Here is a 13,113-nt window from a genome sequence, read left to right as displayed (position 1 = left end):
TTCCTTCTCTTTCAGCTCTCCTTTATGCAACTATTTTTGGAAATGTGACCACAATTTTCCAGCAGATGTACGCCAACACCAACCGATATCATGAGATGCTGAATAATGTTCGGGACTTTCTGAAACTCTATCAGGTCCCCAAAGGCCTTAGCGAACGAGTCATGGATTATATTGTCTCTACATGGTCCATGTCAAAAGGCATCGACACAGAGAAGGTATGGGTTACTTTTGTTGTTATTTATTGTTTCAGTAGGACCTTCAGATGACTGTTGCCATCCCATGCTCATATTGCTTGCATAATTGCTACATAAATGTCACTCTGTATTTCATAAGTAACCGTCTGTCAGTCATGTTATTGAGTACTTAGAAGGTTCAGAGCACTCAACCATTAGTTACCAATTAATGATAGTCATCACATTTAAATTAGAAATTGTGGTCCCTGAAAACAATGAATTATTCCTTTTTCTTAAAACTCTCTTGCTACCACTTAATTTGCTGCATTCCTCTAAGACCCTAATGGTGCTGCCACTTTTCTTGCTAGAGTTTTACTAATGATTCTTCTTTGCTTTTTTTCCCATTTAAAATTTATACAGAAGCTTCCTTGTATTATATATATATTCTATATTATTCTCCACTTAAATATCTTCCCTCCCTTTCATGTATTTATAAAGTAACTTAAATTCTTTATTTTCTCCTTTTCTTTTTACACAAATCCATAAAACACTGCCTTTTCTCCATTCATTTGATATTTCTAATTTTCTGCTTGTATTTTCTGCTCTTTCATTTTTTTATTTAAAGATTTATTTATTTATTTATACAAGCACTGGGTACAGTCAGAAGCACAGAGGGTGAGAGAATTCACCAGAGCCAGAGGGGAGAGCAGAACAGGCAGACCAATGAAATACACTGCTGAGGGGAGCAGTGGGCGGCAGGAGAGGTCTGCGCGCCATGTGGGACCCTCGCCCGATGGCTGGGGATCGAACTGGTGCTGCAGAGGCTGAGGGCAGCTTTGCAACCCAGAGCTCTACCACTGCGCCACCAGGGAGTTGGAAGCTCTTTTAACTTTTTTGATCTCGTATTTGTGGGAGAAGGATCCAACATCCTCCTTGCAATAAACAAAACCAAGTTAAAAATAATTGTCACTTTCTACATTCAGTTGATTCACATCGAATGCAGGAATGGCAAATAGGACTTGCACACATGAGTTTTAGAAAAAACATTGAGTGTATTTTTTTTTTTTTTACAAGCATTTGTGAGGACTGTTATTTTGGGATACTGGGTTTTTTTTTTTTTAAAGATTTATTTATTTATGCATACAAGAGCTGGGGTACAGGCCAGAGATGCGGGGGGGTGAGAGGATTCGCCAGAGACAGAGCGGGGGACAGAAAAGGCAGAAATCGACTGAAATACACTGCTGAGCGGAGCAGCAGGCGAGTCAGGAGAGGTTTGCTGCGCCATGTGGGTAGCTCCCTGGCCAGGGATCAAACTTGTACTGCAGAGGCTGTAGATTGCTTCATAGTGCGGTGCTTAACACCTTGCACCACTAGGGAGGCCCGGGATACTGGTTTTTGACATATGATAATGGGATCATTCATAGCCCATTTCCCACAAATTTGATTTATTTTGATAATATGGGGTTGAATTGAATTTTTTCTTTAAGATCTGCTCAGTTAGCATCTTTCAATAAAAAAAAAAATAGCAGATGAGCCAAGTAGGTGTTTAGGAGAATTTCATAGCAAGTAGGTAGTTTAAAGTGATCAAGTGTTACCAAGAGCGGGTGTTGAGGGAAGGCATAGGGAATGGGTATGGAATGTAAGAGCACAGAGGGAGACCATCAGAGACAGTGCAAGTGAGATGTTCAGGGGTAACTCTGTGGAGGAGATTTTGCAAGATGCAGTATTAATTTTACAGCCACTTGAAGTAGAATATATGATCACAGAGGAGAATAAAGATACATTTCTGTGGGACTTGGTTAATGTACATCTAGGCAATATACAGTTAGTAGGGAGGATTTCCAAAGACTGATTTAGAATCATCTTCAGGGGTGTAAGTGAGATTCTGTTTAAGACATCATCAAATGTAGGGTGTCCTTTGACACTCACTTTCAGTGAAACTGAGATATGTCAATCACCAACTCAGTCAAAAGCTTTGCTTTCTAGAAAATTCAATGGTGTCATATAGAAGATGACAGAAAACATCAGTAAAATGGTGGAATAATGACCTTTTACATTTAGAAAGGAGCCTCACCTAGAACTTAATGCCACAGATGCAGTTTGTGGTAGATTTTTGAGGTTATGCTTTGTGTTCCTGGACATTGGATTGGCTCAGGAATGGAAACGAGTAGATTCTCACAAGCTTCCCCTCAAAGACCTGCTCAGTTACCTGCTTGATAGTGCAGTTAAGGTACAATGCAATCGCGTGGTATAGCTGGAAGTGCCAACACCATGCACCAGGGAACATTTTCTGTTTTCCCATTACTTTCCATGGATTTTGTTTGTTTATTCATTTGTGGTCACAGAAATGTACCTCTAATTAGTAGATTATCCAGGAAAAATAGAGTAATAGGAAAAAAAGATAGGAAGGCTATTACTAAAAATGAAGTTAAATTTTAATTCAAATGAAAAACAAGTACACATAATAAAATAATTTGTGAATTAAAAAAGTCAAGGATGTGCCTCTAAACTGAATGGAGGAAACTTCAAAAAATTTTGAATGACAGGAGAGGCAGATACAAATAACTGTGGCAAAGATGAAAGTTGTGTGGTACATGCATAAAACATATCTGAAGTTTAAAATGATAGCAAATTTCTCCATGACTTTACTGATTTCTCCCAGTTTACTATGTAAATCCATCCTCCAATTGATAAATATTAGCAATAACTAACAATAATTACAGTGAAAAAAAAATGCAAAGTGTAACAAAGCTGGGCCTGGGATGGAGGTCTAGGAGATTCCCACTAATTTAAAGATGCATTTTAAGACTACATACCATATCTATATTGGACAAGAAGAAAGTTTGACATGCAGTTCTGGCTCAGCAGAGAATCTAACAAGCAGAGCAGAAGTCCCATATGCCTGCTAGGCATTCAGTTATTTACTAAATAAATAGTACTTATAACACATAACTTTAAAATTCAATATCAAACTCTTAAAACATAGACACAAGAATTTGTAGTCAAAGCAAATTAGAGATCTCAGGACTAGACCACTATGGATGAGCACTGAAGATGAGTAAAAGACACATTGCAATGATGGAACTGATATGTTATTTAATATAATTAAAAAATGAGCTAAATATCTAAGAAAATATTTAATGAGAATCACCATGCATGGGTTACCATAAATAGCAGAAGGACTGAGTGTTAAATGTAAAAAGTAAGTATAAACTTTTAGAAAATAATAAGTGAACATATTTATGTCTTTACATATTAAACTAATGGAGTATATAATAAAATTATAGATAAATACCTTTGGCTAAAAATGTAAAACATCTCACAATAAAACATGAAAATGAAAATAAAGCATTTATAACAAGTATCACATGTAAAAAAAAGTAAAAATTACCCTAATTTGTAAAATTATCTTGTAAATCAACAAAAATAATAAAAAATTGGGGGCTGGAGAGTACAGAGTAAGTAGGCAACTTATAGAAGAAAAGGAAAGAAATCTAATAAATGTATAATAATTTATTTCATTTGTAATGATAAATACTAAAACAGCAAGAAACCATTTTTTTGTTGTTGTTATATTAAATGAATGAAAATAATGCCCAATCTTAGCAAAGGCTGTTGTGACTGATAATATCATGTAATTCTGGTCTCTGTAATTTGATGTGTAATTTGATAGGGCATTTCTTGGAAACAATTTGAACAAGATAATATCCTAAATTTGGGGATATTTACATTTCTGCTTCATTAGAAAATATCTTTATGCCTCTCCCCTTCTTTATCTATACTCTCTTCACTGATGTCATACTATTTCATGATTTTAAAAATGTATGCTAACGTCATCCAAATGTTCATATTTATTTTGGATACGTTCCTTGAGTTAGACTCTGCTGTCCTGCTGACTATCTTGTCCAATGAAGTCCAGAAATGAACTCCTAATCATCTCTTATAAACCTGCTCCACTGACATTCTTCCTTAATGAAATAAATGGAAGGTCTATTCTTTTGTCCTTTTATTTAGAAAAGAAACCCTCATGTTAAAACCTCCCCCAAACCTGTTTTCACCTTCAGTTCTTACCACATCCATTACTGTCACCTTGTTCAAGTCACTATTATGTCCTATCTGGGTTATTGTAAAATCCAATAACTGTTCTGTGCTGACACCTTTTTTACCTTTATACTATATTCTTAGCACACAGATGGTGAACATACATGACCTTCATAATAGTGCTCGCTCTCTATCTTTCTTTCTGTTTTCTATCATATTCATCTATACTATACTTTTTTGATAACAAAATGAAATTGATCGAATATACTAATATACAAGAGTAGAAAATAAATGAAAGTTTGATGACAATAATCATATAAATTTTTATTTTAGTTGCAATCTCAGAAATATGGATATAATTTAGGATATAGCTTTAATAAACAGCATCTGAATTTTAACAGTTACCCCAGATTTGGTATCAGAGACCTCTTTACATTACTCAATCATATACTTTGTCTTACTCTGTGTCTCTTATCACATTTTATTGTTTCTTTCAAATAGTTTATTAATGGTGGGTATTAGATTTAGCTATGAGATATATTACAAACAATTGAAATGTAATGTACAAAGTCAAATATTTTTAATCTAATGCTTCTTTTCTCTTATTAGTTCTTAAACAGTTATATATTTAAGGTGCTAGTACAATAGAATTTAATGATGCATTGCATTTAATTAGAGAAAAACCTTTGCCCCAATTATAGAGATTTCCTTCTATCATTTCCACATATTTAGTTTTATAGATCTTAAAATTCAGCTGTAAGCTACAAGCAAGTTAATCACTGTGATTTAATTCAGTCTTAACTTGTTTTATACGAATAATGCTTTATCTAATACAAATGGTGGCATTAAAACCAGTACTGATGTGGAGATTATAGCAATTCTATCAAGAAAGATTGTTTTAGGCAATATTTTTATATAGAACAGCAGCTAGATTAATTTTATTTAGTTGAAAGTATTTTATTGACTGCTAATTACTATAGCTGCTTTAGATTCTTTTTAAGTGTAATAACCAAAATCCATCCTCTGGATTTTGCTACTTGCTAATATTCTGTGCACTGAAAAGATTGAGAAATAGGTGAAATGAGTAAGGCTTTAAAAGTAAAAGAAGATGATTAAGGGGGAAAAATAGAAAGGGAGGCAGTTAAAGCTCAAAAAAATATATATCCTGCAGTTTAAAGTGACTTTACTGGGAAATAATTCAAATGAAGTAAATGGCTTGTGATTTTATTTTCTGCCTTTGGTGCTGTATAAAAAATACACAACTTGTATAAAGCTATGTGGAACACATTATTTCCCATCACAATGGACTTTTTTAGTTTGTTTTATAAATGAAGCTGAAATCTTTATCATTTTTGTTTTCTACTACCTTGCCTTTTTCCCTAACATGTAGTTTAAAAAAAAATTGATAGAAAAAGATCTTTGTTCTTCCTTTCTCATTTGTATATTTTATAATAAGCACAAAATACCACTAGGAAGGTACCATGGTATTGAAAGTTCTCATTGAATTATGCAAATCATTCAGACAGATTTATGCCTTTGGAATTTTAACAAATTGAGATTATAAATATTTAAAAATTTCATAAGTAATTTCATAATTTTGTTAAGTAAGTCTGTCAAAGTACTATACTCCTTCCAAATATAGTTGGCAGTATATTTTTTTCTACAACTTGAAGTTACTTCCTTTTAATCAATTACATATAAATGATATATATGACTTAGAGAAGCATGTCTAAATATTTCTTTGCATTCCTAAAGAGGAAACCGGGGATGACATTCTCATACAAGGCATCATTTTCTTGGTTCAATACTCAAATACTCAGAGGATTTTTTGATGATGCACAGCTGAACCAAAGCCTTGCAAAAACCAAAGCCTTGCGTAACACAGCCAGTGTGCTGTGTTATGTATGTCTTGTGATACGTCTTATGAGTATAGCTAGGAAGCTCAATTCTTCTGAGGATAACATTAAAAGTACTGCTTATGTTTGGATCAAAAAGGTAATAATCATTCCAATATAATACATGTTAAACAGGCAATAGATAAAATATTATGTTCAGCTTCTAGCTGGGTATTTTAAAGAAATGAAGTATTTAAAAAAGCAGTGGTATAAGTCCTTGGAGGAAATTAGCTCCCTGCTATTGAAGGATACAGCAGAAACTCATACAAAATGAACTTACAAGTCCTGATTCTAAGATTGCACAATAATTGTGTCTGAATGATTTGAGGTACTACTATACAGCACATCTGTTTTGCAATTCAGATACATATATTTAAGATACATATATTTAAGAGATCCTGCATAAAAGGAATTATAGATTAACATTCTATACTAATTCTATAATTACTTCCAGTAATTTTTTATGCACCTCTATGGATTGTAGTTTTAAAAATTAAATTACCCATATTTCCCCCAAAGTTTTAGAACAAATACCACTTAAAAGAATTATGAGGCCCCAGAGTATCTGATGGGGCTAAGCCAGGCCAGGCCTATGGGAAACTGAAATGTTTTTCTAGTGGTCTCTAAGTAACTTGCTTGTTACATCAGGAGTCTGTGCCTCCTTGATCATTGTAAAGAGTTGTTCTTTAGCCTGTGGTGAAAACATCATGCCCCAAATACCTGAAACTCTAACTTTCTACTGGTACCTAAACATGGCAAGGGAATTTTAACTATTGTCATGTACAATGGTGTTCCCCAGTTGTTACTTACCAGAATATTTCAAAGTAAGCATTCAGTTATTATTGACAGTTCTCTTTTCTAGCTGTACGGCAGATCTTTTTTTCCAAATTGTTTATTGAGGTAAAGTAGGTTTACATCTTTGTATGAAGTGTAGATCTTATATGAGAAGGCAGACATTATCTGAAACCTCTTAATTTTTCTTTCATATGTCAGAAGTTAAATGAAATAATGATCCTGGGTTTATTAGAAACATTACAAATAGATAAAAGAGTTTTACATAATATTTCCTGTGATAGTAAATAGAACTTTCAATCATATATGTTGTTTCTCATAGCTTTTCGCATAGTTTGAATGTGATCTCTATATTATTGTTAGCTGATAGGATAATTAGTATGCTTTTTGTGTGTCAGGTAGTAGGTAGTATAATTTTTCTCTAGTAATAGGAAATATTGTATGACTTAGATCCTTAATGATTCAAACCTCTCTGTAGGAATGTTATTAAGGCATTCTTTTTATGTACCAGATTGAAAATACTTTAGCATGGTTCTGAGGGCCAGTTTGTAATTATTTTCTCACCATTCTGTCACTAGGCTTTGACATAGATTAACATGTGATTCCAAATTGTGATTATGCTGAAAATACAATACTGGGAGCTATGTCAATTTTTTTTTAAAGGAAAAGACATGAATAAGAAAGTCAGGAAGCTGTGTGTTTTTAAAGACAGAAAACAATAGAATTTAGATTTAAAAGCTAGTTAGGAAAATAAACTATTCCTATTTTATAACAAAACTGAAATTCCCTGTGTGTGAGTAGTCAAATAATTAATTTGAAGATGGAAACAATAGAATGGAGAAAAAAAAACAAAGATCTAGTTATTTCATTAACTAGTAATATCTCATTAATTAAATGACATTAATTGACTGTATGAGGCCTTTACCTTCCATGTGCCATAGAACAATTTCAACTGAATATTTACATTAATTAAAAATTTGACTTTAAAATAAATAACAACACATAAATCTATACAGGAACATACTGGTACCCTAATCTGCATTAAAATAGTCAGTCCATTCTGTTTAGAATTGTTGCTTTTGTGGGCAAGCGCCAAAGAATATAATCATGACCCCAGTATGGCTTCATGCTTCTGTTATTATCCTTTCTACCAAGGGTGAATAAATATTAGAAGAGTATTTATAGAATCCTTTTTGTTTCTACAGTGTTTATTTAATAGAAATATATAACATATATAATTAGATATATGAGCTAAAAAGAAACAAAATATAGTAAATTGCCCATAATACCACCACTCACAGAAATATAGCTTGCCACATTTATTTTGTGATTTTACAAACATATATTCATCTTATAAATATAGATACCATATAGATATTTTTATTCTATTTAAAATATGTTTGGGCCTCCCCTGGTGGTGCAGTGGTTGAGTGCTGGGCTACAAAACTGCCCACAGCCTCTGCAGCGCCTGTTTGATCCCTGGCCACTGGGGAGTGTCCACATGGCGTGCAGACCTCTCCTGCCACGCCCACTGCTCCCCTCAGCTGTGTATTTCATCAGTCTGCTTGTTCTGTTCCCCGCTTTGGCTCTGGAATTCTCTCACCCTCCCATGCTTCTGACTATACACCGTGCTTGTATAAATAAATAAATAAATCTTTTAAAAAAAAACAAAAAACAAAATAAAATATGTTTACCAATCCCCATATTGTTGGAGACTTAAGATGTCTAATAATTAAGATAAATACTGAGAATTGGGTTTACCAGATCAAAAGGTATGTACATTTTATAGTTTATATTATTTTTACATTTTATTTCTTTTAAAAGTTCAAATGAGCTATAGCCAACATAAGTTTGTGTGTATCCTTTTTCAGAATAACATTCTTAATACTAGGCATTAGTCTTTTATTCTTCACGAATTTAGCAGGGCAATAATCTTAATATGCTTAATTTTTACTCTTTCCAACACTACAAGTATTCCCATGTACTAATAGGGAACTAAAACTCTAAGAAATGCCTTGCCTTGGAAACACACCGTGAAAGTTGAATTTGGACCATGTGTTTACTTTTTCAAATAAAATTCCCTACCCTTTCTACTCACCATCTTCTTATAAGATGGTATTGTTAAGTATTGTTAGCTTTTTATTGGAATTGTGTTGTCAAAATCTCAGACTTAAATCCCACAACAGAGGCTGTCTGAAAATGTATACACGTTGCTCAGATGAGGTATGGGCTCTTGAGAAATAATTATAAATCTTGGACATAGCTAATGCAGATCTTTGACAGAGCTTAGACACCAAGGTGAAAAACAAAGGGTTCCACAGTTTGAGTACAGACTGGAGATAATGTGTGTGGGGTATGAAGGATAAAATGCTAGTTCAGTGGGAAGATGATTGAGTTCTTAGTCAGCTAATCTGGTCTATCAGCCAAATATCAGTTATATGGTCAATTACTTCACAAAATATATATTCTTTCATGGTATTTTCATTTGTAAGGTTAAAGTTTAAGTGTATGTTTAGGAAGATTTTGTGAGAAAAAATTTTTTTAGTAGCCAAGAAAAATCAGAAGATAGTTTAAATTAATAGTTTAATATATAAATTTGTGTCTGGACAATAAATAAAAAGTAATGAGAAGCAGATTTCCTATGGAAAACCAGTCACCATTAGAAGAGAAACAGACCAGTCAATCCACCAAGTTTGTACCCAGTTGTCTCAGTTAATAACTATGTACATAGTTTAGACATTGTGGACCATGTGACCTCTGTTTCAGCAATTCATTTTGTCACTGTAGCATAGGAAGGCCCATAGATAATATGTAAATAAATGAACATTGTTGCATAATAATAAAATGTCATTTATGGACATGTTAATTTAAATATCATATATTTCACTTAGTATAATCCTCTCTAGTTCTACTCATGTTGTCACAAATGGCAAGAGTTCATTTTATAGCTGAATAGTATTCCATTCTGTTTATATGCTACATCTTCTTAAGCTACCAATCTGTCTTTAGACACTTAGCTTGTTTCTATAACATGGCTATTATAAATAGTGCTGCAATGAACATAAGGGTGAAGATATACCTTGGAATTAGTAATTTTGTATTTGCGGAATAAGTCAGAAGGAGAAAGACAAATACCAGATGATTTCACTCATATGTGGAATATATAGAAACAAAACAAAGGGATTAACAAAATTAAACCCTGTTAGAATAAACATTTTACACAGGCAGGAATTCTACTTCTTGTGTTCACTGAGTAATTAGCAGTTAGAATCATGCTTGGTGCATGGTAAATCCTCAACAAATACTTATTTATAGATATAATTCTGGGGATCAAAGAGCATATAAATTTGGAAACCATTGATATATAAAAGGCCATGAATACCTACTTTTGGTCACTTGAAAATTACATTATAGCCAGGAGAAAGAATAGAACATAATATCAAACTTTGAATTACTCCTAGATTTAAATGTCAGACAGATGAGAAATGGCCAGCATGGACATTGAACAGTTGTGGTGATGCTGGATTAAAAAAGAATTATCTGATTTTGTGGACTCCAAGCGATTAAATGAACACCTGTCTTTTAGTCTTCTAAAGGACAACTAAAATAAAATGTGAAAATTCCACCTGCATTTTGCAAGATGGAACTTACTGGTTGACTTGATAAAAAAGTAGAGTTATTAGAGTAGTTGAGACAGATGCAACATTGTAGTGAGGGGGAGTAATGAGTAGTAATTAAGACTGTGATTTTGGCTTAGGGACAATCAAATTGACATATGGCAATGGCACAAGATAATGAGTCTAAAAGTATGCCCAAACATATGGGAAGATTTTTTTATATGGCAGAAATAGGCAAATGTAGATCTGTCAGAATTGTAAGATCATTCAATAAATGTTATAGGGATTAATAGTTACCCATATGGAAAAAAATTTTCAATTTGATCTCTCCACTTGACATTAATCAATTATTTAAAGACTTAAATATTTTTTAAAAGTGTAATGCTTTTACAGAAATAGAAAAAGTCCTAAAATTTTGATGGAACTACAAAAGGCCCTAAATAGCTAAAGAATTTTAAGAAAAAATAAAACTGGTGGCATCGCACTTCCCTGATTACAAAATGTATTCCAATTTACAGTAATGAAAACAGTATGTTACTTATGCATAGAGACAGATATATAGACAATGGAATAGAATACAGAGACCAGAAATAAACTCACATGTATATAGTCGACTGATCTTTGACAAGGGTGCCAAGGGTAAGGATGGTTTCTTCAATAAATGGTATTAGGAAAATGATACACACATGCAGAAAGGTGAAATTATATCCTTATTTTACAACCATAGGCAAAATCAACTCAAAATGGATTAAAGACTGAAACATAAGCCCTGAAACCATAAAATTCCAGAAAGTAAACATAGAGGGAATCTTCAATCAAGGCATTGGTCTGGAAATAATATCTTGGATGTGACACCAAAGTACAGAAAACAAAAGCAGAAAACAGACAAGTGGAACTATATCAAACCAGAAGTTTCTGCATAGCAAAGGCAATAATTAACAGAGTAATCAAAATGCAGCCTACGAATGGAAAAAAATATTTGCAAATTAACAGAGTAATCAAAATGCAGCCTACGAATGGAAAAAAATATTTGCAAATGCTATGTCTGATAGGATTCAAAACTCAAAACATATGAGGAATGTATACAAATTCAAGAGTAAAAGACAAAACAATAACTCAATTAAAAATGGGCAAAGGACTTGAATGGACATTTTTCATAAAAGACATACAAATGACCAACAGGTACATAATAGATACTGATCAGCTCTCATCACCAGGGAAATGCAAATCAAAATTCAATGACATGTCACCTCATTCTTGGTAGGATGACCGTTATCTAAAAAAACCAAAAGATAAGTATTTGCAAGGATGTGGAAAATTTAAAACTTTTGCACACAAATAGTAAGATTGAAAAAATGGTTCAGTCACGCTGGGAAATAGTGTGGAGATTCTGTATCTTATATCACAGAAATGGATGATTTTTGATTTGACCTGAGTGGAGAAACTTTTGAGAAGGGATAAGCTAAATGCAGAAAATGGTTACATTTATGATAGCAGTGAGTGGGGTAAGATCAAGGCTCAGTTTGAGGAGCAGAGAGTTTAAGGAGATAAGGAAAGTCAAAGTGGAGGGCAGCCATACAAATTGATGACAGTGGGGTCACGTAGGTTGAGTTCCATAAAAGGGACCAGGGTTCCAATCTGAGGACCTGTCAGGAAATGTTTTCAAAAGGGCCGCATGGATGTGTGTGTGAGCATATTGAATAGCATTCTGAATTAGGCCAACATTCTGTATTCAAGTGTGATGCCAACTGTTACCTGTTAACTAGGGATACATTTCTGTTAATTGTCTTTGTATCCAAAAGCAATGCTGTCTTGTAGAAAGAGCTAGAGGGCTTTAAAGATAATGAAACCATAGATCTGTTACTAACCTTTGTAAAATGGAAATGAGAATATCTGTAATGCACAGTTTTTGCAATGATTAAATTGTTGGTGTCATTTTCTATTTTGTTGAATTCTGAATCAACTGAATCTAAGAAAAACAATATTGAGATCTGTGCTGAACTGTGTTTGAACCTGACAAGAAGGAAATTTGTTTTGTCGCTACACTAAAATGCTGTGATTTCAAATTGGTATAAAGCTACTGATCATCCTGGGAAGAATATCTTTTTATTTTTAATTTTTTTAAAATTTTTTTACATCATGGTTCATTTTTAAACAATATTTGCTTCCCTCCACCCCTTCACATGTAGTCCCCATAGAGTTTCCTTCACCAATGTACCCGTGCACCATCACCTCAGTCCCCTGTGCTCCTCCCTCCCTCCCTCAGATCCCTCTCCCTCCTCCTCCCCTGCAGGATGTCTCTGATTTATAATTGTCCATTTTTGCTTTGTTGTGTTTCGTACTGTTATTATTATTTTATTTTGAATATTTTAAAGATTTATTTATACAAAAACTGGGGTGCAGGCCAGAGGCGTGGAAGGGTAAGAGAATTCACCAGAGACAGCGGGGAGCAGAACAGGCCGAAGGACTGAAGACACTGCTGAGGGAAGCAGCAGGCGAGACAGGAGAGGTCTGCTGCGCCATGTGGGTTTCTCCCTGGCCGGCTGGGAATCAAACCCACGCTGCAGAGGCTGCGGACAGCTTCACAGCTCAGTG

At 33.8% G+C, this 13,113-nt stretch overlaps 1 protein-coding gene across 1 annotated transcript in view; it reads left to right on the top strand.

Annotated features, from left to right (window-relative positions):
• Window positions 1–13,113, top strand: part of KCNH5 (potassium voltage-gated channel subfamily H member 5) — a 234,971-nt gene that overhangs the window by 160,827 nt on the left and 61,031 nt on the right. The window contains exon 8 of the mRNA XM_037501979.1: window positions 16–215. Coding sequence (XP_037357876.1) covers window positions 16–215 — 200 coding nt within the window. The remainder of the gene's footprint in view (window positions 1–15; window positions 216–13,113) is intronic.

Source organism: Talpa occidentalis, unplaced genomic scaffold (assembly GCF_014898055.3).
Source record: "Talpa occidentalis isolate TD23 unplaced genomic scaffold, MPIMG_talOcc4v2.1 talOcc4.11, whole genome shotgun sequence".
In the NCBI taxonomy this organism is placed as follows: Eukaryota; Metazoa; Chordata; class Mammalia; order Eulipotyphla; family Talpidae; genus Talpa; species Talpa occidentalis.
The sequence above is the reverse complement of the archived record's forward strand: the minus strand, read 5'-3'. Positions and strand labels throughout refer to the sequence as shown.